The sequence below is a fragment of the Phoca vitulina genome, unplaced genomic scaffold, assembly GCF_004348235.1.
Source record: "Phoca vitulina isolate PV1807 unplaced genomic scaffold, GSC_HSeal_1.0 scaffold67, whole genome shotgun sequence".
Taxonomy (NCBI): Eukaryota; Metazoa; Chordata; class Mammalia; order Carnivora; family Phocidae; genus Phoca; species Phoca vitulina.
In genome coordinates, this window is record NW_022589770.1 from 14,627,761 (window position 1) to 14,654,180 (window position 26,420).

At 37.0% G+C, this 26,420-nt stretch overlaps 1 protein-coding gene across 1 annotated transcript in view; it reads left to right on the top strand.

Moving 5' to 3' along the window:
* The window catches only part of KIAA2026 (KIAA2026 ortholog), a 164,556-nt gene that overhangs the window by 88,444 nt on the left and 49,692 nt on the right, over positions 1 to 26,420 (top strand). Inside the window, exon 3 of the mRNA XM_032392467.1 lies at positions 17,247 to 18,652. Within this exon, the coding sequence (XP_032248358.1) occupies positions 17,247 to 18,652 (1,406 nt within the window). The remainder of the gene's footprint in view (positions 1 to 17,246; positions 18,653 to 26,420) is intronic.

A 26,420-nucleotide genomic window follows, 5' to 3' on the forward strand; every position in this document is an offset into this window, starting at 1 on the left:
TCTTAAAGGGAAAGCTTTCCATTTTTTCACCATTGATTGTGATGTTAGGTGTAAGGGTTTCTTTTTTTTTTTTTTATGGCCTTTATTATGTTGAGGTATTTTCTCTCTAAACCCACTTCATTGAGAGGTTTTTTTTTTTTTAATCATGAATGGATGTTATATTTTGTCAAATGCTTTTTGTGCATCTATCAAGAGCATTATATGATTTTTATCCTTCTTGTTAATGTAATGTATATCACATTGATTTGCAAATATTAAACCATCCTTGAATCCTTGAAATAAATCCCACTTGTTCATGGTGAACGATGCTTTTTATTTTTTATTTTTTTATTTTTTTATTGATGAATTTGGTTTCCTAATATTTTGTTGACATTTTCCCATCTGAATTCGTCAGGGGTATTGGCCTATAGTTTTCATTCTTTGTAGTGGTTTTGGTTTGGTATCAGGGTAATGAGGGCCTCATAGAAAGAATTTTCAAGTTTTCCTTTCTCTTCTATTTTTTGGGATAGTTTGAAAAGAATGGGTATTGGGGCGCCTGGGTGGCTCAGTCGTTAAGCGTCTGCCTTCGGCTCAGGTCGTGGTCCCAGGGTCCTGGGATCAAGCCCCGCATCGGGCTCCCTGCTTCGCGGGAAGCCTGCTTCTCCCTCTCCCATTCCCCCTGCTTGTATTCCCTCTCTCGCTGTGTCTCTCTCTGTCAAATAAATAAATAAAATCTTTAAAAAAAAATAAAAAAAATAAAAAATAAAAAAAAAAAAAAAAGAAAAGAATGGGTATTAACTCTTCTTTAGATGTTTGGTAGAGGATGTGGTTGTAAGAGGGGAACCCTCTTAACACTGTTGGTGGGAATGCAAGCTGGTACAGCCACTCTGGAAAACAGTATAGAGTTTCCTCAAGACATTAAAAACAGAGCTTTCCTATGACCCAGCAATTGCACTAGTAGGTATTTACCTCAAAGATACAGATGTAGTGAAAAGAAGGGGCACATGCACTCCAATGATCATAGCAGCAATGTCCACAATAGCCCAACTATGGAAGGAGCCGAGATGTCCTTCAGCAGATGAATGGATAAAGAAGATGTGGTTCATATACACAATGGAATATTATTCAGCCACCAGAAAGGATGAATACTTACCATTTGTATCGACATGGATGGAACTGGACGGGATTATGCTAAGTGAAATAAGTCAAGCAGAGAAAAACAGTTCTCATTGTTTCACTCATATGTGGAACATAAGGAAAAGCGTGGAGGATCATAGGGGAAGGGCGGGAAAACTAAATGGGAAGAAAGCAGAGAGGGAGACAAACCATGAGAAACTATGGACTCCGGGAAACAAACTGAGGGTTGCAGAGGGGACAGGGATTGGAGAGATGGGGTAACAGGGTGATGGGTATTAAGGAGGGCACATGTCGTGATGAGCACTGGGTATCATACATAACTAATGAATCGTTGAATACTACATCAAAATTTAATGTACTGTGTGTTGGCTGATTGAACATAATTAAAATTAAAAAACTGAAAAAAAAATGTCTCTTTTGCTGCTAAAAAAAAAAATGGTAGAATTCATTTGTGAATCCATTGGGTGTTGGACTTTTGTTTCTTGGGAGTTTTTTTATTACTGATTCAGTTTCATTACTTGTAATCAGTCTGTGCAGATTTTCTATTTCTTCCTGATTAAGTTTTGGAAAATTGTTTTTGGCAATTCATCTATTTCTTCTAGGTTGTCCAATTTGTTGACATATAATTTTTCATAGTATACTCATACAATTCTTTGAGCTTCTGTGGTATCAGTTATTTTTTCTCTCTCATTTCTGATTTTACTTATTTAAGTCTGCTTTTTTTTTTCTTGATAAATCTGGCTAAAGGTTTATCAATTTTGTTTATCTTTTAAAGAATTAGCTCCTGGTTTCATTGATCTTTTCTATTCTTTCCTTTAGTGTCCATTTCATTTATTTCCACTCTAATCTTTATTTCCTTCTTACTACTAACTTTGGTCTTTGTCCTTCTTTTTCTAATTCCTTTAGGTATAAGCTTAGATTGTTTATTTGAGATTTTTCTTGTTTCTTGAGGTAGGTCTGTATTGCTTTAAAATTCCCTCTTAGTTTGGGTTTTTCTGCATCCCAAAGATTTGGGACCATTGTACTTCCATTTCCATTTGCTTCCATGTATTTTATTATTTCTTCTTTTGATTTTTTTTCAAAGACCCATTAGTTGTTTAGGAGCATATTATTTAACCTTATGTGATTGTGTTTTTTCTGGTTTTCTTTTCCTTATAATTGATGTTGGAAGGGATGTCTGCTATGATTTCATTCTTCTTAAATTTATTGAGACTTGTTTTGTGGGCTAACATTTGATCTGTCCTGGAGAATGTTCCGTGTGCACTAGAAAAGAATTCATTCTATTTTAGGATGGAATGTTCTGTATATATGTTAGGTTCATCTGATCTAATGTGTCATTCAAAGCCATTGTTTCTTTGTTGATTTTCTGTCTGGATGATCTATCCATTGATATAAGTGGAGTGTTAAAGTCCCCCTATTATTATTGTATTACTCTCAATTTCTCTCTTTACATCTGTTAATATTTCTTTTATGTATTTAGGTCATCTGGTGTTGAGTGCATAGATATTAATTGAACAGTTGTTATATCCTGTTGTTGGATTGATATCTTTAATATTATGTAATATCCTTATGTCTTGTGCTACAGTGCTTGTTTTAAACTGTGATTTGTCTGATATAAGTATTGCTCCTTTTTCTTCCATTTACATGTATTATCTTTTTCCATCCTTTTACTTTCAGTCTATATGTACCCTTAGGTCTGCAGTAAGCCTCTTGTAGGCAGTCATATAGACAGGTCTTGTTTTTTTTCCCATCTAGTTATCCTATGTTTTTTGATTAGAGCATTTAGTCTGTTTACATTAAATGTAATTATTGATGTGTATTTACTTATTGCCATTTTGTTAATTATTTTCTGGTTGTTTTTGTAGTTCTGTTGCTTTTTTATTCTCTTGTTCTCTTCCCTTACAGTTTCAGTGGCTTTCTTTAGTGTTGTGCTTGAATTCCTTTCTCTTTATCTTTTTGTATGTCTATTACAGGTTTTTGTTTTGTGGTTGCCATTGGGTTCATATATAACATCCTGTGTATATAGCAATCTATATTAATTTGGTCATTTAAGTTCAAGCACATTCTAAAAGCACTACATTTTTATTCATCCCTCCATGTTTTATGTATATGACGTCATGTATTACATCTTATTTTGTGTATCCGTTGACTAATTTCTAGGTATAATTGATTTTTCTACTTTTGTATTTTAATCTCTGTACTGGCTTTATAAGTGATTAATCTACTACCTTTACTATATGTTTGCTTCTACCATTGAAATGTTTTCCTTTCATAGTTTTCTTTTCTAATTATGGCCTTTTCTTTCCATTTAAAGAATTCCATTTAAACATTTCTTATAACATTCGTTTAGTAATGATGAATTCCTTTAACTTTTGTTTGTTTAGGAAACTTCTTATCTCTCTTTCTATTCTGAATGAAAACCTTGTTGGATAGTTATTCTTGGTTGTAGGTTTTTCCCTTTCAGCACTTTGAATATATTGTGCTACTTTCTTCTGACCTGCAAAGTTTCTGCTGAAATAGCCTTATGAGGTTTCCCTTGCATGTAATTGTTTTACTTCTGCTGCTTTTAAGAGTCTCTCTTTATCATTAATTTTTGCCATATTAATTATTATGTTTTTGGTGTGGACCTCTTTAGGTTCATCTTGTTTGGCCTCTTTGATTCCTGGACCTGGATGTCTGTTTTCTTTCCCAGATTAGGGAAGTTTTCAGTTATTATTTCTTCAATAAGTTTTCTGCCCCCTTTTTTCTCTCTTCTCCTTCTGGGATCCCTGTAATGTGAATGTAACATCTGATGATATCAAAGAGGTCCCTTAACCTGCTCTCATTTTTTTTGTTGTTGTTATTTGTTTTGACTTTTAATTTTTCTGTTTAATTTGATTGCATTCTATTACCCTGTCTTCCAGGTTACTGATCTGTTCTGCATCCTCTGACTTGCTCTTGATTCCTTCTAGTGTATTTTTCATTTCACTTACTGTAGTGTTCATCTCTGACTGGTTCTTCTTTACATTTTCTATCTCATTGTTGAAGTTCTCATTGAGTTCATCCACTTTTTTCTCAAGTCTAGTGAGTATCTTTATGATTATTACTTTGAACTTTATTAGGCATTTTGCTTATATCGGTTCTGTTTAGCTGTTTTTCTGTGATTTTTGTCTTATTCTTTCATTTGGTACGTATTACTCTGTGTCCTCATTTTGTTTAACTCTCTGTCTTTGTGTCTATGTACTAAGTAAGTCAGCTGCACTTCCTGGTCTTGTAAGAAGTGGCCTCCTGTAGTGACCTTGCTGGCTCAGTCAGAAGAGCGTGCAACTTTTGATCTTGGGGTCGTGAGTTTGAGCTCCATGTTAGGCGTAGAGATTACTTAAATAAATAAATAAACAAAAAAATTTAAAAAGAAGTGGCTTCCTGTAGAGGTCCTGAGGTGCCTTGTAACACAGTCCCCCCTAGTTGTCAGAACTAGGTGCTCCAGGGGTGTTCCTGTGTGGGGTGCATACACCCTCCAGTTGTGGCTGAGCCATGATTGCTGTGAGTGCAGGGGTGCGTGCATGGGGCCTCAGCCTAGCTGGCTGCAGTTAGCCTCTGCTCAGCTTACAGGCATATTGAAGGTCAGGGCTTGCTCACTGTATAGCCAGCTAAGAGGCCTGGCTGCAGAAACTATGGGCACACTGGCATGTGGGGTTATCTCTCCCACACATCCCTCACCCCCATCCAGGGAGTCAGTTTGGAGTGTTGTCAGTTCCAAGTGGGACTGCCTGATGGTATGGCAGGGGAGGGGCTGTTTTGGAAGTTTGCCTTCTCATGTAGGCAGGTTGGGTGGGATGGGTCTACAGGGTAATGCCAGGGCAAGGTCCGTGGTGCTAGCAGGATTGATGAAGAGTGAGAGCACTGCCTCTCTATCTGCATGTGACTATTTGCACTGAACTCACAGCAATCATGGTTCAGCCACAACTGGAGGGTGCATGTACCCCACACAGGGGACACCCCTGGAGCACCTAGTTCTGGTGACTAGGGGGGATTGTGTTACAGGGCACCTCAGGACCTCTTTTCTTACCTGGGAGAGGGTAAGAAAAATGGTGCTTGTTAGCACTTTTATCCCTGGAGGAATTTGTGTATCCTTGCCCTTCTGGCAAAGGTCCTAAGATTAGTAAATAAATCTTCCCAGGCACTTTTCAAAATGCTACTTCTGTGCTGTGTCTTGCAAGGACCAAGCTATTTAGCATGTTGGCTCTTTAGGGGCACAGACATGGTTTCCTATCACCTTCTTGCTCTCCTGGAGTTATAAACCCTGTCGATTTTTAAAGCTCCTAGAGTTAAGCCCACTGATTTTCAAAGCCAGATATTATGGAGACTTGTCTTCCCTGTGTGGGTCCCCAGGGCCAGGGTGTAGTGACTGATCCCCTCACTCCTCTGTGCTTGTGATGTCCCTCCCATTTGTGGTTAGTTTCGCCAGGGCTTTGGTTCCTGATTGCATGTCTGCCCCTCCTACCCTTTTCAATAGGTGGCCTTCTCTCTGACTACCTATAGAAGGTCTGTTCAGCCAGTCTTCATGTCATTTTCAGTGAGTTGCATGAGTTAGTTAGATGGAGTTGTTGCCTTGGTGTCCATAGGATGAGGTGAGCTCAGGATCCTCCTGCTCCCCCATCTTAAAAATACATTCTTCATCTATAAATTTCCTTCAAAATACTGCTTTGGCTGCATCCCACCATTTTTTATTATTGTATTATTTTTTCTTCCATGTTTCCGTCTCTGCTAATCTGAATGTTATAAAGTCTATTATTTTAGTAGTTACTCTAGAAATTTTCACATTCATTGTTTACTTATCAAAGCTTAAAATCAATCAGTATTTTTACCCTCTTCCTGATTAATGCAAAGACCTTGGAATACTTTTAACTTTGTTTTTTGCCCAGTTTATTTCCCATTGTTGTAATGTATTTTAATTCTATCTTCTTTTTAAAGTCCACAAAGTGGTCTCCAGGGTAGCTCAATCAGTTAAGCGTCTATGTTCGGCTCATGTCTTGATCCCAGGGTCCGGGGATCAAGCCCCATGTCGGTCTCTCTGCTTAGTGGGAAGTGTACTTCTCCCTCTCCCTATCCCTCTGCCCCCTCCCCTCTCAGTTGTCCTTTCTCTCGCTCTCAAATAAATAAATAAAATATTTAAAAAAAAATAAAGTCCACAAAGCATTTTTATCATTATTTTATGCCATGACTATATATAGATTATATAACACCACTTCTTTACTCTTTTCCTGTCTCTGATCTTAAGGCAAAGATGACTGTCCTTCCATCTGAAGTATATCCTTTAGAATTTCCTTTAGGTGGGGTTCTGTTTATCACAAATATTGAGTTTTTGTTTGTCTGAAATATTTTTATCTTCATTTTTGAAAGGTGTTTTTGCTCTGAATGGAAACTTACATTGATTGTTATTTTTTAAGTATGTTAACTATATTCCATTGTCTGTTGGCCTGCACTGTTGCTGTTGAGGAGTTAACTGTAAATCTTTTTTCTTTTAATTTTTGTATTTTTCATATCTAGAAGTTCTCTTTAGTTCCTTTTTACAACTGCTTTGTTGTTTTTTATAGTCTTTTTTTAACCCATGTTTTCAGTTTCTTTTCACTAAGCATTGTATTTTGTATGTTCTATAATTCCTATATCTGTAGTTTTGAGGGACCAGATTTTTTCCCTGGCCCTCATAGTACCTTATTTCTCTTTATATTTTGTTAATCTTTGACTGAACTAAGTTTTTGTCACTGTATCAGTGGGAATTTTTTAAGATCTAGGTATAAGGTACATTTCCTTAGAGATTTGATTTTTTTTTTCTGTTTGAGTACCAGACAACAAATTTGGCATGAGACTACATTAAACTTGTTTCTTAGTGTGATGTTTTTCCAGTCACCCAGAAATGTGAATGTGAGCAATAAATCCAACTGAGAGTCAGCTTGTAGTTACAAATTCTTAGGAGAGATTTTTTTTTTTTCCATCTGCCACTTCTATTATGAAGACAATTTTTCTTACAGCCCCCCAGTTGGGGACAGGGGAAGGGACTGTTGTTTCTGGCACACCCTTCTACTGATTGTGTGGGCTTTCAGAGTCCCAGCTTTGTATTTAGGAAGCCAGACTCTACCAGCCCACCAGTACCTCATTTAGTAAAAGATTTAGTCTTCAAAACTGTAAGCACATTTGAAAAAAATTTTGCATTTTATGAAGAATATCTAACATTATTTGTTCAAATATGATCAATATACATAAATGACAAATCACAAATGAAAGGTTTTTTTAAAATGGGGGCACCTGGGTGGCTCAGTCGTTAAGCGTCTGCCTTCAGCTAGGGTCATGGTCCCAGGGTCCTGGGATCGAGCCCCGCATCGGACTCCCTGCTCAGCGGGGATCCTGCTTCTCCATCTCGCTCTGCCTCTCCCATACGCTTGTTCTCTCTCTCAATAAAATCTTTAAAAAAAAAAAAAAAAGAACCAGGACTACTTGATCAGATAATTTGTTGTATCTGTAATATCAAGGTAGTTATAGTGTGATCCCTCAGCCAAAAATACAAAAGTAGGCTTTTTCCATAAAAGAGAAAGTTCCGATATTGCCAAAGAGGTGTTCTTACTGTATATTTGTTTTGCAGATTACAATGTGATAGTACAGACAGATAGCCAGTGTCAGACATCATGCCTCAGTTTTCATTTAGAGCCCAGGAATTAGTCATATATCAGTACTTTAATACACCTTTTCTAGAGAAACAGTTCTCTCGAAAAATCACGAGTAAGATAAATTATTATATTTTCCCTCCTTTGTTGTTATTCTTATTTCTCCTTTCCAAACCTTATATGGTTTTTTTTTTTTTTTTTTGGCAGCTTTCTTGAAATATAATTGATACACATACAAGTCACCTATTTTAAAGTGTAAAATTCAGTTGCTTTTGGTATATTCACAAACTTGTTCAACCATGACTACAGTCAATGTTAGAACATTCATCACTGGAAGAAGAAAGACTGTTAAGAGTCATTCTCAAAACAAAACAAAACCAAAAAAAAAAAAAAAATAGTCATTCTCTGTTTCCCCCAAGCTTTCCAATGCTAAGAAACCATGAACCTACTTTCTGTCTCTATAGATTTCTGGACATTTTTGTATAAATTGTATTATACAAATGTAGTCTTTTCTGGACAGCTTCTTTCACTTAGTAACATAGTATCAAGTTTTATCAATGTTGTAGCATATATCAACACTTTTTTTAATTGTGAAATAATATTCTATTGTACAGATATGCCACATTTTATTTACTCATTGAGCAGGTGATGGACAATTGCAGTGTTTCTGTAATTGGCTATTGTAAGTAATGCTGCTATGAACATTCATGTACAGGTTTTTGTGGGGATATATCTTTTCATTTCTCTTGGATATGTACCTAGAGGTAGAATTGCAGGATCATGTGGTAACTCTAGGTTTAACTTTCTGAGGAACTGCTAGACATTTCCAGTTTCTCCACCTTTATACTAATACTTCTTTTTTTTTTATTCATTTTTTTTATTATGTTATGTTAATCACCATACATTACATCATTAGTTTTTGATGTGGTGTTCCATGATTCATTGTTTGCATATAACACCCAGTGCTCCATGCAGAATGTGCCCTCTTTAATACCCATCACCAGGCTAACCCATCCTCCCACGCCCTTCCACTCTAGAACCCTCAGTTTGTTTTTCAGGGTCCATAGTCTCTCATGGTTCGTCTCACCCTCTGATTTGCCCCCCTTCATTCTTCCCCTCCTGCTATCTTCTTCTTTTTTTTTTTTAAACATATAATGTATTATTTGCTTCAGAGGTACAGATCTATGATTCAACAGTCTTGCACACTTCACAGTGCTCACCATAGCACATACCGTCCCCAGTGTCTATCACCAGCCACCCCATCCCTCCCACCCACACCACTCCAGCAACCCTCAGTTTGTTTCCTGAGATTAAGAATTCCTCATATCAGTGAGGTCATATGATACATGTCTTTCTCTGATTGACTTATTTCTCTAAGCATAATACCCTCCAGTTCCATCCACGTCGTTGCAAATGGCAAGATTTCATTCTTTTTGATGGCTGCATAATATTCCAGTGTGTGTGTGTGTGTGTGTGTGTGTGTGTGTGTGTGTATACATACCACGTCTTCTTTATCCATTCATCTGTCGATGGACGTCTTGGCTCTTTCCACAGTTTGGCTATTGTGGACATTGCTGCTATAAACATCGGGGTGCACGTACCCCTTCGGATCCCTTCATTTGTATCTTTGGGGTAAATACCCAGTAGTGCAATTGCTGGATCGTATGGTGGCTCTATTTTCAACTTTTTGAAGAACCTCCATACTGTTTTCCAGAGTGGCTGCACCAGTTTGCATTCCCACGAACAGTGTAGGAGGGTTCCCCTTTCTCCGCATTGCCGCCAACATCTGTCATTTCCTGACTTGTTAATTTTAGCCATTCTGACTGTTGTGAGGTGATATCTCATTGAGGTTTTGATTTGGATTTCCCTGATGCTGAGCGATGTTGAGCACTTTTTCATGTGTCTGTTGGCCGTTTGGATGTCTTCTTTGGAAAAGTGTCTGTTCATGTCTCCTGCCCATTTCTTGATTGGATCATCTGTTCTTTGGATGTTGAGTTTGATAAGTTCTTTATAGATTTTGGATACTAGCCCTTTATCTGATATGTCATTTGCAAATATCTTCTCCCATTCTGTCAGTTGTCTTTTGGTTTTGTTGACTGTTTCTTTTGCTCTGCAAAAGCTTTTTATCTTGATGAAGTCCCAATAGTTCATTTGTGCCCTTGCTTCCCTTGCTTTTGGCGATGTTTCTAGGAAGAAGTTGCTGTGGCTGAGGTCGAAGAGGTGGCTGCCTGTGTTCTCCTTTAGGATTTTGATGGACTCCTGTCTCACATTGAGGTCTTTCAACCATTTTGAGTCTACTTTTGTGTGTGGTGTAAGGAAATGGTCCAGTGTCATTCTTCTGCATGTGGCTGTCCAATTTTCCCAACACCATTTGTTGAAGAGACTGTCTTTTTTCCATTGGACATTCTTTCCTGCTTTGTCAAAGATTAGTTGACCATAGAGTTGAGGGTCCATTTCTGGGCTCTCTGTTCTGTTCCATTGATCGATGTGTCTGTTTTTGTGCCAGTCCCATACTGTCTTGATGATGACAGCTTTGTAATAGAGCTTGAAGTCTGGAATTGTGATGCCGCCAGCTTTGCTTTTCTTTTTCAACATTCCTCTGGCTATTCGAGGTCTTTTCTGGTTCTCTACAAATTTTAGGATTATTTGTTCCATTTCTTTGAGAAAAGTGGATGGTATTTTGATGGGGATTGCATTGAATGTGTAGATTGCTCTAGGTAGAATTGACATCTTCATAATATTTGTTCTTCCAATCCATGAGCATGGAACGTTTTTCCATTTCTTTGTGTCTTCCTCAATTTCTTTCATGAGTATTTTAGAGTTTTCTGAGTACAGATCCTTTGCCTCTTTGGTTAGATTTATTCCTAGGTATCTTATGGTTTTGGGTGCAAATGTAAATGGGATCGACTCCTTAGTTTCTCTTTCTTCTGTCTTGTTGTTGGTGTGCAGGAATGCCACTGATTTCTGTGCATTGATTTTATATCCTGCCACTTTACTGAATTCCTGTATGAGTTCTAGCAGTTTTGGGGTGGAGTCTTTTGGGTTTTCCACTTAAAGTTTCATATCATCTGCAAAGAGTGAGAGTTTGACTTCTTCTTTGCCAATTTGGATGCCGTTTATTTCTTTTTGTTGTTTGATTGCTGTGGCTATGACTTTTAATACTATGTTGAATAGCAGTGGTGATAGTGGACATCTCTGCCGTGTTCCTGACCTTAGGGGGAAAGCTCTCAGTTTTTCCCCATTGAGAATGATATTCGCTGTCGGTTTTTCATAGATGGCTTTTATGATATTGAGGTAGGTACCCTCTATGGCTATACTCTGAAGAGTTTTGATCAAGAAAGGATGCTGTATTTTGTCAAATGCTTTTTCTGCATCTGTTGAGAGGATCATATGGTTCTTTTTCTTTCTTTGATTAATGTATTGTATCACATTGATATCGGGATGTTGAACCAACCTTGCAGCCCAGGGCTAAATCCCACTTGGATGTGGTGAATAATCCTTTTAATGTACTGTTGGATCCTATTGGCTAGTATTTTGGTGAGAATTTCTGCACCTGTGTTCATCAAGGATATTGGTCTGTAATTCTCCTTTTTGATGGGGTCTTTTTCTGGTTTTGGCATCAAGGTAATGGTGGCCTCATAAAATGAGTTTGGAAGTTTTCCCTCCATTTCTATTTTTTGGAACAGTTTCAGAAGAATAGGTATTAATTCTTCTTGAAATGTTTGGTAGAATTCCCCTGGGAAGCCATCTGGCCTTGGGCTCTTGTTTGTTCGGAGATTTTGATGACTGCTTCAGTTTCCTTAGTGGTTCTGGGTCTGTTCAGGTTGTCTATTTCTTCCTGGTTCAGTTTTGGTAGTTGATACATCTCTAGGAATGCATCCATTTCTTCCAGATTATCTGATTTGCTGGCATATAGTTGCTCATATTATGTTTGTATAATTGTTTGTATTTCTTTGGTGTTGGTTGTGATCTCTCCTCTTTCATTCATGATTTTATTTATTTCGGTCCTTTCTCTTTTCTTTTTGAGAAGTCTGGCCAGGGGTTTATCAATCTCGTTAATTCTTTCAAAGAACCAGCTCCTAGTTTCGTTGATCTGTTCTACTGTTCTTTTGGTTTCGATTTCATTGATTTCTGCTCTGATCTTTATTATTCTCTTCTCCTGCTGGGTTTAGGCTTTATTTGCTGTTCTCTCTCCAGCTCCTTTAGGTGTAGGGTTAGGTTGTGTACTTGAGACCTTTCTTGTTTCTTGAGAAAGGCCTGTATTGCTATATACTTTCCTCTTAGGACTCCCTTTGCTGCATCCCAAAGATTTTGAACAGTTGTGTTTTAATTTTCATTGGTTTCCATGAATTTTTTTAATTCTTCTTTAATTTCCTGGTTGACCCATTCATTCTTTAGTAGGATGTTCTTTAGCCTCCATGTATTTGAGTTCTTTCCGACTTCTGTCTTGTGATTGAGTTCTAGTTTCAAAGCATTGTGGTCTGAAAATAGGCAGGGAATGATCCCAGTCTTTTGGTACCGGTTGAGACCTGATTTATGATCTAGGATGTGATCGATCCTGGAGAATGTTTCATGGGCACTAGAGAAGAATGTGTATTCCGTTGCTTTGGGATGGAATGTTCTGAATATGTCTGTGAAGTCCATTTGGTCCAGTGTGTCATTTAAAGTCTTTATTTCCTTCCTGATCTTTTGCTTAGATGATCTGTCCATTTCAGGGGGGGGTGTTAAAGTCCCCCACTATTATTGTATTGTTGTCAATGTGTTTCTTTACTTTTGTTATTAATTGCCTTATATAATCGGCTGCTCCCATGTTAGGGGCATAGATATTTACAATTGTTAGATCTTCTTGTTGGATAGACCCTTTAAGTAGGATATAGTGTCCTTCCTCATCTCTTATTACAGTCTTTGGTTTAAAGTCTAATTTGTCTGATATAAGGATTGCCACCCCAGCTTTCTTTTGGTGTCCATTAGCATGGTAAATGGTTTTCCACCCCTTCACTTTCAATCTGGGGGTGTCTTTGGGTCTAAAATGAGTCTCTTGCAGACAGCATATCAATGGGTCTTTTCTTTTTATCCAATCTGATAGCCTGTGTCTTTTGATTGGGGCATTTAGCCCATTTACATTCAGGGTAACTATTGAAAGATATGAATTTAGTGCCAGTGTATTGCCTGTAAGGTGACTATTACTGTATTTTCTGTGTTCTTTCTGGTCTTTGTTTCTTTTAGGCTCTCTCAATGCTTAGAGGACCCCTTTCAATATTTCTTGTAGGACTGGTTTCGTGTTTGCAAATTCCTTTAGCTTTTGTTTGTCCTGGAGGGTTTTTGTCTCTCTTTCTATTTTCAGTGACAGCCTAGCTGGATATAGTATTCTTGGCTGCCTGTGTTTCTCATTTAATGCTCTGAATATATCCTGCCAGTCCTTTCTGGCCTGCCAGGTCTCTGTGGATAGGTCTGTTGCCAGTGTAATGTTTCTACTCTTGTAGGTTACAGATCTCTTCTCCTGAGCTGCTTTCAGTATTTTTCTTTGTCTCTCAGACTCGTATGTTTTACTAGTAGGTGTCAGGGTGTTGACCTGTTTTTATTGATTTTGAGAGGGGTTCTCTGTGCCTCCTGGATTTTGATGCCTGTTTCCTTCCCCAAATTAGGGAAGTTCTCTGCTCTAATTTGCTCCAATATACCTTCTGCCCCTCTTTCTCTTTCTTCTTCTTCTGGGATCCCAATTATTCTAATGTTTTTTCGTCTTATGGTATCGCTTATCTCTTGAATTCTGGTCTCGTGATCCAGTAGTTGTTTATCTCTCTTTTTCTCAGCTTCTTTATTTTCCATCATTTGGTCTTCTATCTCACTGATTCTTTCTTCTGCCTCATTTATCCTAGCAGTTAGAACCCCCATTTTTTATTGCACCTCATTAATAGCCTTTTTGATTTCGACTTGGTTAGATTTTAGTTCTTTTATTTCTCCAGAAAGGGTTTCTGTAATAACTTCCATGTTTTTTTCAAGCCCAGCTAATATCTTTAAAATCATCATTCTGAACTCTGGTTTCGACATCGTACTAATCCATATTGATTAGGTCCCTGGCAGTCGGTACTGCCTCTTGTTCTTTTTGTTGAGGTGATTTTTTCCATCTTGTCATTTTGTCCATAGGAGAATCGATTAATGAGAGAACAAAATGCTAACGGGGTACTAACGTCCACAGAAAATATACTCTAAATAAATCAGAAAAGCCCTGAAACCGGGGGAAAAGAAAGGGAAAGAAAGAAAAAAGAAAAAGAAAAAGATAAAAACAAAAACAGAACAAAACCATAAAAAACCGAATATGATCAAATATGATCAGGCTGGTGCATAGATCAGTGCCACACACTAGATTTGGGGTGTATTTTGGCCTGTTAGAAGAAAGAGCCTCCCAAAATTTTAAAGCAAGAAAAATTTATGTATATACAAAAATAAGGGTTAATATGATGAAGGGATGGAATATGAGTGTAAAGATGAAAATTATAAAAGATTTTATAAAAGATTTTATAAAAGGAATTGATAAGTTGTTTGAAAAAAAGAAGAGGATTTAAAAAAAAAAAGAGGGAGAGAATGTGATCAGGCAGGAGACTAGAACAAAGCCATTCACTAGAGATTTAGGGTATATTTTGATCTGTTAGAAGAAACTGTATCTCAACATTTTAAAGAGAGAACAACTTATATATATATGCCAAAAATAGGAGGGTGCCTGGGTGGCTCAGTCGTTAAGCATCTGCCTTCGGCTCAGGTCATGATCCCAGGGTTCTGGGATCGAGTCCCGCATCGGGCTCCCTGCTCAGCGGGGAGCCTGCTTCTCCGTCTCCCTCTGCTCCTGCTTGTGTCCCCTGTCTCACTGTGTCTCTCTCTGTCAAATAAATAAAATCTTAAAAAAACAAAAACAAAAACAGGAGTAACTACTATGAAGGGATAGAATATGACTCTAAAAATAAAAATAAAAATGTTTTTTAAAAGGATTGATAAGATGTTGGTTGAAAAAGGGAAAAAGAAAAATTTACACAAAAAAAAAGTTAAAAAAAAATGCACTTTGAAAGACTAAAGAATCATGGTAAAAAAGCCATGAGTTCTATGTGTAGTATTCCCCTAGCGCTGGAGTTCTGCCGTTCTCATTGATCCGTAAACTTGGTCTTGGCTGGCGGTTCTTGCTGATCTTCTGGGGGACGGGCCTGTTGCCATTTGTCCCAAATGTCTTTGTTGGAGGCGGAATTGCCCCGCCCTTGCTGGGCTCCACCCTTGCTGGGCCCCACCCTTGCTGGGCCCGTGCTAAGTAATCTGTTTGGGTTTGCTCTCCGGAGCTTTTGTTCCCTGCAAGCTTTCCCTACAGCTTTGGAGGATGAGAGTGAAAATGGCAGCCTCCCCGTCTCCGCCCCAGAGGAGCCGAGAACTTGGGGCCTCACTCCTCAGTGCGCCCCAAGAGAAAAGCAGTCAGTCACTTCCGTCTCCCCGGTCTCTGGCCACATTCCGTGTTCACCCGGCCTGTGACCGAGCATTTCTGTCTCTGGCACACGACCCCGTGTGGAGTCTCCAAACCCAGCAGATCCCTGCGGTGCGCTCCCGCCCCGCTCCTCCCTGGGGAGAAAGGGGAGTCTCCCCGGATCTGCCGCTTGTTGGGTCCCTGCTGGAAGAGCAGTGGCCCGACTGTGCTGTGGATCACGGTTTATGGCAACCCTGAGCTGAGAGCCCACGCCTGGGCTCCGTCTCTGCAGCCGTCTTCCCCGTTCCGATACCTGGGAGCTCTGCCACACTCAGGCACCCCCGGTCTTTCTGTGAGCCCGAGGGTCCTGAGAGCACACTGTCCCACTAGGGTTCCACCCCCTGCTTAGCCACTGGAGTGACCTCCCTCAGTGGAGCCGACTTCTAAAAGTTCCGATTTTGTGCTGCTCGGCTCTATCATTTGCCAGAAGCGGCCGCCGGAGGCCCCCTCCCCCGCCGTATATCCTCCCGAATATCGCCTCGGATTCACTTCTCCGCACGTCCTACCTTCCAGAAAGTGGTCGCTTTTTTGTTCAGAGAGTTGTTGCTATTCTTTTCTTCGATCTCCTGTTGAGTTTGTAGGTGTTCAGAATGGTTTGATCCCTATCCAGCTGAATTCCTGGGACCAGACGAAATCCAGGTCTCCTACTCCTCTGCCATCTTGCTCCGCCCCCTCTTACCAATACTTCTTATCTCTCATTATAGTCATCTTAGTGGGTATGAATAGCTCCTTATAGTGGCTTTGATTTACATTTCTCTAATGGATAATAATGTTGAACATTATTTTCATGTGCTTATTGTTCATTTGTATGTCTTCTTTGGAGAAATGTCAATTCAGATCCTTTATGCATTTTTGTTTTATAATTTTTAAAATTTTTTATTTATATTCAATTTAATTAACATATATTGTATTATTAGTTTCAAAGTAGAATTTAGTGATTCATCAGTTGCATACAACACCCAATGCTCATTACTTCAAGTGCCCTCCTTAATGCCCATCCCCCAATTACCCCATCCTCCCACCCCCTTCCCTTCCAGCAACCCTGTTTGTTACCTATAGTTAAGTCTCCCTTAACTTATGGTTTGCTTCCCTCTCTGTTTTTATCTTATTTTATTTTTCCTTCCCTTCCCCTATGTTCATCTATTTTGTTTCTTAAATTCCACACATGAGTGAAATCATATGGCATTTTTCTTTCTCTGACTTATTTTGCTTAGCATAATACCCTCTAATTCCATCCATGTCATTGCAAATGGCAAGATTTCATTATTTTTGATTTCTGAGTAATAGTTCATCATCTGTCAGTCTATCTATCTATCTATCATCTATCTGTCTCACATGTTCTTTACCATTCATCTGTTGATCGGCATCTAGGCTCTTTCCATAGTTTGGCTATTGTGGACATTGCTGCTATAAACATTGGGGTGCCCCTTCAAGTCACTATGTTTGTATCCTTTGGATAAATACCTAGTAGTGCAATTGCTGGGTTGTAGGGTAGTTCTATTTCTAATAATACAACTTCTTTATAATTTTGTTTTTCTTATATGGTTAAAAGTTAACACTGACCAGTTAACACTGACAAACACAATCTTAGTATAACTTTCTAAGAGTGGAATTATGGAGTCAAAGGATATAAATATCTTTATAGCTCTTATATGACATCACATTACTTTTAGAAAGTAAACTGTGCTTTTGTTTAGTAAATATGCTTAAAAATTTTTTTCATTTACTTTGAAATTTATACAATCATAAGTTGAAGAATTTTACTTTGGGTGGCAGTAATGTCAGTGATAAAACCCAGGGTCAATTTATATGTGTATTTCATCGTCTGAAGAAAAATAATGGTACATCTAATGGGACACTTTGTACTGATGCTGAAAACTAGAACAGCCAGTTGCCTTGTTAACTAAAGGTTAATATGACACCAAAAACTTGGTATTTTATGGTATATTCTATTTTAATAATAGTATGATTTGTTAAATTTTCTTTAGGCTTCGAGAGCAGGAAAGAAAAGAAGCAGAAGAAGCTAGTCAAAAGGAAATAGAAGAATGGGAAAGAAAACTACTGGCTCAAGCAGCTCCAACGTGTATGGAGACCATGTGGGAAATTCCAGCTATTGGGCATTTTCTTTGTTTAGCCCAGCAAATTCTAAATTTGCCAGAAATAGTCTTTTATGAATTGGAACGTTGTCTTCTGATGCCTCAGTGTAATGCTTTTCTTTCTAAAATAATGACTTCTCTGTTAAGTCCTCCTCATCGCAGACCTACCTTACATCGAAGACCTACTTTGCCTTATAGGACCTGGGAAGCAGTGCTGAGACAGAAAGTACAGCAGTGGTATACTGCTGTAGGGCAGACTGAAAATCCTGATAACTGTGCTGAAAAGCTTGGGTTATGTCCTCAGTTTTTTAAAGTTCTTGGAGAAGTTAATCCATTGGAAGAAAAACCTTTTCATGAACTGCCTTTTTACCAAAAAGTGTGGTTACTTAAGGGTCTCTGTGACTTTGTGTATGAAACACAAAAAGAAGTTCAAGATGCTGTACTTGGACAGCCTATTCATGAATGCAGGGAAGTTATCCTTGGTTATGATTATTTAGAGAATGCTTATGTGCATTTTCCACAGTTCTGTGGCGCAGATGTACGGATTTATAAACAGAGACCTTTTCAGGCCCCAGAATTTCCAGTTCCACCCATTAAAATACAAAGAGTACCTCGGATTAAACTGGAGAAATTGAAGTGTCACTATGTTAGTACAAGTAATGGAGAACATAGGTGTAGTAGAGGCCTGCCCTCTGGCTTCAAGAAAGAGCAGGAACTTAATTTTGATGCAACTTGGGGTTCTGCTAAAATGAACCTGGATAATCATGACATCTCTGTTGAAATGGATGTGAAATCCAGCTGTGAAATTAGAATTCGCAGGCCCTGTGAAATTAAAAAAACTGATTGTTATAAAGAAAATTTAGAGGAACCGGGCAGTCCAGGGGAAGTTACTGGCTTTGGAGAGCCTCTTAGTCCAGGTGAAATAAGGTTTATAGAAAATCAAGAAAAATATGGTGAAGCTTCCAGAGTAAAGCCTGAACCCAGTCCATTAAAAGAAAACGCTCTAAAATCCTGCCAAATACATGTAAATGGAAGTCACAGTGATCATCCAGAAATTAACTGCCACAAAGTTGTAAGGGACATTCTATTAGAGCAGAGTCACAAGAAAATCAAACTAACTAAAATGAGGGCAAAAAAGAAGAAAAAGAAAAAAAAGAAATTGAAAGATGTTTTAAATGAAAACTTACAGAGAAAGCGTGAAAGTCTTCATTCTCTGGCATTCAAATCTTACAAACCTGAGATCCAGAATAAGTTATTGATCATCAAAAAGAAAGCAAAACACAAGAAGCACAAATCTGGTAAGCTAACACAAATGGGTGAGGATTACATTTAAGCACACTTCATGTTATTCTTCCAGTTAGGCATCATGGAAGGCTCTGACTGACAGAATGGAAAGTGTGTGTGTGTGTGTGTGTGTGTGTGTGTGTGTGTGTGTGTGTGTGTGTTTAAGGGGTCAAGTTTTATATTCTTTCACATGATTAAAACCCAGAGCAGAAGAGGTTTTGTATACTAACAAAAAATACTGGTGCAGTATATTTTAATTTAATTTTCAGTTGCAAATCTTTGGACATTATGTTTTTACATTTCTCTGGACCAATTTCTCCATAAGTAATGGTTCCTATCATTTATGAGAAGTGTTTTTTTTCCCCAGGCTAAGAGCAGTACAGTGTAATGGAAAAAGCACTGATATCAGGAGATATCATTCCCAGTACTATATAAAGTGCATAGCAACTTAAACCAAGGCAAGTCAGATTATCTTTCTGGGTTTCAGTTTTTTCCCACATCATATATTTTTTAGCACTGTGTTTTCAGTATATATTTTCATATCCAGTAAAAATGTTGTGAATTACAAGGAAAAAAATTACATCAACCAATAGGACATTAAGCATATTTTTGTAAGAGGATTTGTACATTTGTCTTACATCGAATTTAAATACTCCGTGTTTTGTTACAAGTCTTTAATTAAACAATAACAAAAATCCTATAAATAAAGTCTTCAATGGTTGGTTGTTCTTTCATTATTCAGGTGTTTTTGCTTTTCCTATTTGCCTTTTAATCAGTTTATGTCTTGTTTGTCAAGAAGATAGGTGAGATAAAAGCAGATGATGAACTCCATTTATTAAAAAGTTATAAAAGTTGCCTGGTTGGGAAAAACTTGAATTGTTTACTAAAATGAGTTGTGGTTTATTGTGATTATTTGTGGATTTCAGTTTTTTATGTCTTTCCTCAGTAAAAAAGATAGTTAAAATTTGACAATAATTTGATAATGAGTTGGCAAATGAGGGAGTGAATTTTGTTTAGCTGATATAGTCACTGTTATACCATAGTTAAATAAATACAATTAAATATATTTTAAAATGTATATAATGTATCGTTGATAAGGAGGCATAGAATTTACTGTTAAGAACAGGCATAATTTGTTAAACTGAGAATTACAAAGTGGTCTACATTGACCCAGGTGATGAAAAACTACAGTTTTTTAAAGTAAGTTTCAGAAATAAGCCTTTTAACTTTTATAATAACCCATTAGGCTATAAATTTAGTTTGATTGATTTGGCAAGTTCTCTTTGAATTGTTAGCCTCTAAAATATTAAATAATAGTTTTAAATTGGAATTATTTTTCCAGTTCTAAAGTGTGCAGTACTGTTCTATTAGTATCACCTGAAACCTTTTATTAAGTGTTTATTCATGACCTACTATTCATGTGTTCAAAGGTAATTATGACTTAACGGGGGTAGATACTGATGGCTCCTATACAGACTATACCAATAGCAGAGTAAAAATATTAACTGCTAAGCATTGGATTAAAAGGAATTTCTATTGTAAGCAATTAAAGTGTTGCTACATTTTTTTAAATGGAAGATCAGAGTATTTGTAGATCAGAGAGAAAATCTGTGGGAGTTTCATGTCCAGTTTTAGATGAGTGAATGAAAAAAACTCAGAAGCAAATTCAGCAGGTACCTGTGTACCCTGTATTTAGGTGGGTACAGAAAGCTTACAGGCATGAAATAAAAGAAAATAATGCACTTGCCTATATACTTTCTAATTTTATCTTCAGAGCAGATTTTAGAAAGTTAGTCTTTAGTAACAAAAATTCTTGAATCTGGCAAACACAGTTTCTTTCTCTCTTATTAGTACTGGGTAAGCCCATTCTCTTTCTTTATCAGATACTAAACTCCTTTCTGTTATAACAGTGTTACATAAAATGTTATAACAACAAAAAACAATTTGTTTTACATCATTTTCAGTACACTTGTCTTTCTGAGGCTTTGCCCTGGGCTCCGTTATTAGTTATAAGACATTGTGGCTTTATACAGTCAGTTTTGGGCATACCCTAATCCAATTTCCTCTTTCTACTCTTTTTAAAAGTGAGCTCCATGGTGACAACTTTGGAAAATGTGGAAATGCTCCTCTGATAGATTCACATTGTGCATTAGTACAAGTCCACAATGCATTTTAAAACACTCTTGTATCAGATATGTTTTGGAATTCAGAAATTATCAGATTATAGAGGGATATTATGATGTATATGTTTAGAAAGTAACATCCCCTGTTGAGTTGGGGTAGCCCCTAAGTAAACACATAATTTCTACAGAAAAATGTGTGAATGGTCAAATTAAATGAGATGAAGACTATAAAGAACCTCAGAACAGTTCATGTCAGGTTTTGCTACCATATAAATTATTTTTAAAACTTTAGTTTTGAGAACCTTTTAGACTTCAGAATCGTGGATAGGTTATTCTGGACCTGTGTTTTAAGGACTCTGGGAAAAGGAACTGTTTAGTTCTGTTTAACCTAGTATTTTTCAAGTTTATTTGAACACACAGCTTTTCTTCAAGTAATAACATTCTTGTAGAATATGCTTTGGGATAAGGTATGCCATCCACAAACCTTCATTTAGAATGAACTAAATTCTACCTGTGGTTAATATCCATCTTATATTGATTACTACAGGCTTTAATTTTTGGTGGAATCTCTAAATTTAGTAGCTGGGAGATAATTTTTAGTAGAAGGTACAAAGACAAATTGAGAATGATTTGATAATTTTAGAGCACTATGAGGCAGTTTTGCAACTTTAAAGCATTTTTACCTTTTTTCAGAGTTTTCTTTCTGGTTCTTAATTTTTTAATTCATTTTTATTCAGTTGTTTAAGCCTGTGTTTTTTAAATTTACATTTTTAAAAGATTTTATTTATTTTTTAATCTTTTTTATTATGGCATGTTAATCACCATACATTACATTATTAGTTTTTGATGTAGTGTTCCATGATTCATTGTTTGCATATAACACCCAGTGCTCCATTCAATACGTGCACTCTTTAATACCCATCACCAGGCTAACCCATCCCTCCACCCCCCTCCCCTCTAGAACCCTCAGTTTGTTTCTCAGAGTCCATAGTCTCTCATGGTTTGTCTCCCCCTCCAATTTGCCCCCCTTCATTTTTCCCTTCCTACTATCTTTTTCTTTTTTTTTAACATATAATGTATTATTTATTTCAGAGGTACAGGTCTGTGGTTCAACAGTCTTACACAATTCACAGCGCTCACCATAGCATATACCCTCCCCAATGTCTATCACCCAGCCACCCCATCCCTCCCACCCCACCCCCCACTCCAGCAACTCTCAGTTTGTTTCCTGAGATTAAGAATTCCTCATATCAGTGAGGTCGTCATATGATACATGTCTTTCTCTGATTGACTTATTTTGCTCAGCATGATATCCTCCAGTTCCATCCACATCATTGTAAATGGCAAGATTTCATTCCTTTTGATGGCTGCATAATATTCCATTGTATATATATATACCACATCTTCTTTATCCATTCATCTGTCAGTGGACATCTTGGCTCTTTCCATAGTTTGGCTACTATGGACATTGCTGCTAGAAACATCGGGGTGCACGTACCCCTTGGGATCCCTTCATTTGTATCTTTGGAGTAAATACCCAGTAGTGCAATTGCTGGGTCATATGGTAACTCTCTTTTCAACTTTTTGAGGAACCTCCATACTGTTTTCCAGAATTATTTAAGCCTGTTTCTTACTCTTAGAAACATTATAGAATAGGAAAACATTGGAATATTCCCTGTTGTGCCTGCTTATTAAGCAGATACTTCTTTTTAATAAAATAATTTATTTATAATGGTTGCATTTATTTCTAGATTATTTGGATGATTGTCTCTCCTCTAATAACATTCTTTTTTTTTTTTTTTTTAAGATTATTTATTTATTTATTTGACAGAGAGACAGAGAGAGAGGGAACACAAGCAGGGGGAGTGAGAGAGGGAGAAGCAGGCTTCCTGCTGAGCAGAGAGCCCGATGTGGGGCTCTATCCGAGGACCTTGGGATCATGTCCTGAGCCAAAGGCAGACGCTTAATGACTGCACCCAGACACCCCTATTTAATAACATTGTTGAGGACAGAAGTTAGCATAGTGGCCAACACATTGTTTAGGAATCTATTGAATAAGTAAATGAACACATAATATGGTTACTCAGATATAACTAAGATTAACCCCTTAATATGTGTCTTTTATGTCCCTCTAAAACATTTATATTTTTGAATAGGGTTGGACTAATACCATTTTACAATCTGTTTATTTCCACATAACAATATGCCATGAACATCTTTGCGTGATAGATTTCTGCAGTATCATTTTAAATGACTGCATGGGATTCTGTTACGTGTATTTTGTAGTTATTTAACCAACTATTGGTCATTTTGGTTGTTTTCAATAATATTCTGTTACAGATTGTGTGGAGGAGGTAGAGTTGGCTGAAATAAAGTAGATTTTAAAAGGTAGAGGACTTTTTATAAAACCTGAAAAAATAGGCAAAAATGATTAAAGATACATTAATTGTTAGAAAAAGCTTATGGTGTTTTAAGTTATTCATTTCAACCAATTTGGTTTGGAGGGTTTTTCCCCATCCTCACATGGTCATTATTTTTAATGAAATCATTTTGTGGTAGCTCCTCTAGACTGATTAAAATAAATAAGGCAAGTGGTGTCATTCTTTCATAAGTGAATAAACTAAGGCTCAAAAGTGGTAAATAATTTGTTTTAATAATTGTTAAGTATATAATTAAAACAGAATAAAAGGTCAAATGGAGGGTGAATCAGTGTGTGCTAATAGTAGTCTCAGAAGGTTTCACAGAGGATAAAGGACTTCGAAGAATAATGGGGATTGAATAGATGAAAAATGGTTACTAATGTGAGCAAAAGCATGGGGGTATAATTAAGCTGGTGTCACTGGAAAAAACACAGAGAAAAACTTAAGGAAAAAGTTGCGAAGTTGAGGTTTTAGAAGTGTTTGAATGATGAGAATATGCCAGTTTTGGGTGAGCTCTTTCTGGGCAGGTGGTGCTATTTTAAATAATTGAACCAGGCACCCAGTGCAAGGAAATCAGCTTAAAGTAAGACATAATGTATAAAAAGCAATAAACTCCTTTATAGGGAATAACTAAGACAGCAGTGTAATCTACAATATTTGATCACATTCTGGCCCATTACTGTAAAAGAATTTACAGTTTTTTGTTGATAAGATTATAGAACCTAACCATGGGTATCTTTATGGGGAAAATTTTTAGAGGACCAACTCAAGATGCCAAGATACAAGAGAGTAAAAGGATTGATAGAACACCTTGTCCTTTAATTTTAATGCTTTGTACTCTTTCCCCTCCAGAAGCTGATACTCATAATGCTAACTGTATGCCAGGCACTATTCTAAGCCTTCATACATATTTTCTCATTTAATTTCCATAAAAACTTCAGTAAATGATATTGTTCCCCAATATATGGATTTTATAGATTTAAAAAACTGAGGCACAGAGAGGTTTATTAACTCATCCAAGGTCACACAGCTAATAAGTGGCAGGATTAGGAGAAAGGATCTTACAGGGTAGTTACGCCACCATTAAAGAGCTATAAAAAGAAACTGGCAGGGTTTAGATGAAGGGTTTGAAGGTAAGTTTAGGAAGAGGAAATTTCTAAATCCAGATAAGGAATGCTTATATGACTTTTCTAGCACATTGACAGAAGAAAATAATGTTTCGAGAGAGTTGTTGCAATAACTAGTAAATTTTGACAACTGATTTAGTATTTAAGCTAAAGGAAAAAATAGTCATTATTGAATTATATGACAGTGTTAAAAAAATTACTAGTATGATGAGAAATTTGCTTATAGGCAAGAAGAATAGAAGGAAAATCAGTTGTTTGTTAAGGTCAAATTGGTTACTTAGAGATACAACACTCCAGAAACTTGTATAGAATATAAATATTTGCTCAAGACATGCACACTAAGTAAATAAAAAGTCAAATTGAGACTCCATTTCTGTGACTTCACATTCCAGATACTTCCCAGATTCACTATTTAATAATACAAATGCCCTTGGCATTTTATTTTTAACAGTGATTAATGTCTTAGTATCCATTCACTTACTATGATTCCTAAAATGAAAGCACCGAGAAAATAGTGAATGTGTTAGGATAATTTTTTTTTAAGATTTATTTATTTACTTTAGGTGGGGGGAATCTCCAGCAGACTCGGCACTTAGCGCGGAGCCCAACTCGGGGTTCGATCTCATGACCCCAAAACCATGACCTGAGCTGAAATCAAGAGTTAGTTGTTTAACTGACTGAGCGACACAGGCGCCCCTTAGGATAATTTTTGAACGTGGGAAGGCCAAATCTAGGAGGGCTTTGAAATGGAAGTCTCTGATTAGTTCAAGGGGCCAAAAGTGAAGATAGGCAAGGAAAGCAGGTGAAGGAGAAGGGTAAAGATGAGGAATAAGAAACTGAGGAAAGAGGAGTTGGTTTGGGGATGATAATCATTATTTTTCTAGTTAAGAGGTTTATCTCCACATTCTGGAAGACTATAGAGTTCTGTGCCTAAGTTATAATGTAAAATATATTTTTAGTTACATTGTTTTTCTCTCAAGTTGGGCTTCCTTTACTACAGCTATTCTCAACATAGTTTTAAAAAAGCTTCCTTAGGCTGCACTAATTACTAAGTTTTAGTAGTTAAGTTTTCCTTATCTATTTTCCAGGTACAAATTGACACTCACTTTTTGCCCATGTCTATGTTTTAGGCCCAGGAATTATGTTGAAATTCTTCATATGCTTTAAGTGACTTCTGACTTTAGTACACTCCTAGATCTGAGAATTGTATTATGTTTTATGGGACCAGGTAACTTAGGGCAGTGGGGGTAAAGACCTGGAATATGATCAAGCATGTGTTAGAGGAACAGAAGCCCACTGGGGGGCAGTATGTAACTTGCCTTGTATATATCTTGCCCTGGAACAAAAACAAATTACCAAATAAAGACTGTGGTTTTGTAGTATCCCATGCTCCATTTTAAAAGTAGTATCATAAAAAGGAAGAGCCAATTTTTACTGAAGAATACAGGAAAATTTGTGTTCAAATTGTTATGAGGGTATAGACTGAAGATATTAATAGTACATGCAAATCTTCTAATCCTAATCAAAAGGGATGCTCTGAAATCAATCAGAATCAGATTAGATATTAATAGTACATGCAAATCTTCTAATCCTAATCAAAAGGGATGCTCTGAAATCAATCAGAATCAGATTACATTCCTGCAGAAGGTTTGAAAGAATACAATATTTTATCATAAAAAAGAGCACAGGTTTGAAGTGTGACAGATCTAGTGCAAATAACTGTTTCAGTGCATATTAGCTACAAGTCCTCCATCAATTTATTTATGTATTGCTATCCTGTTTATCTGTGAAAAATGAGGTAATACCTACCTTGCTGTCTTTAACAGCATTAATCTGTTAAGATTAATCTGTTATGTAAACATAAAGACTCATCTGTCTTTAACAGATTAATTGGAATACCAAATGCATAGTACTTAACATGGTGACTGGCATGTGGTAGGAGTCAATAAATGTAACCATGATTTTCGAGAGGTAGAATTACATAATGGAAAGAACTTGGACTTTGGAGTTAGAATCCCTGGTTATGGTGCTTACTTACAGTGTAACACTTGAGTAAGTTAAGTAATCTTTTTGATCTTCAGTTATTCCACATTAAAATGAGGTATTGCCTAC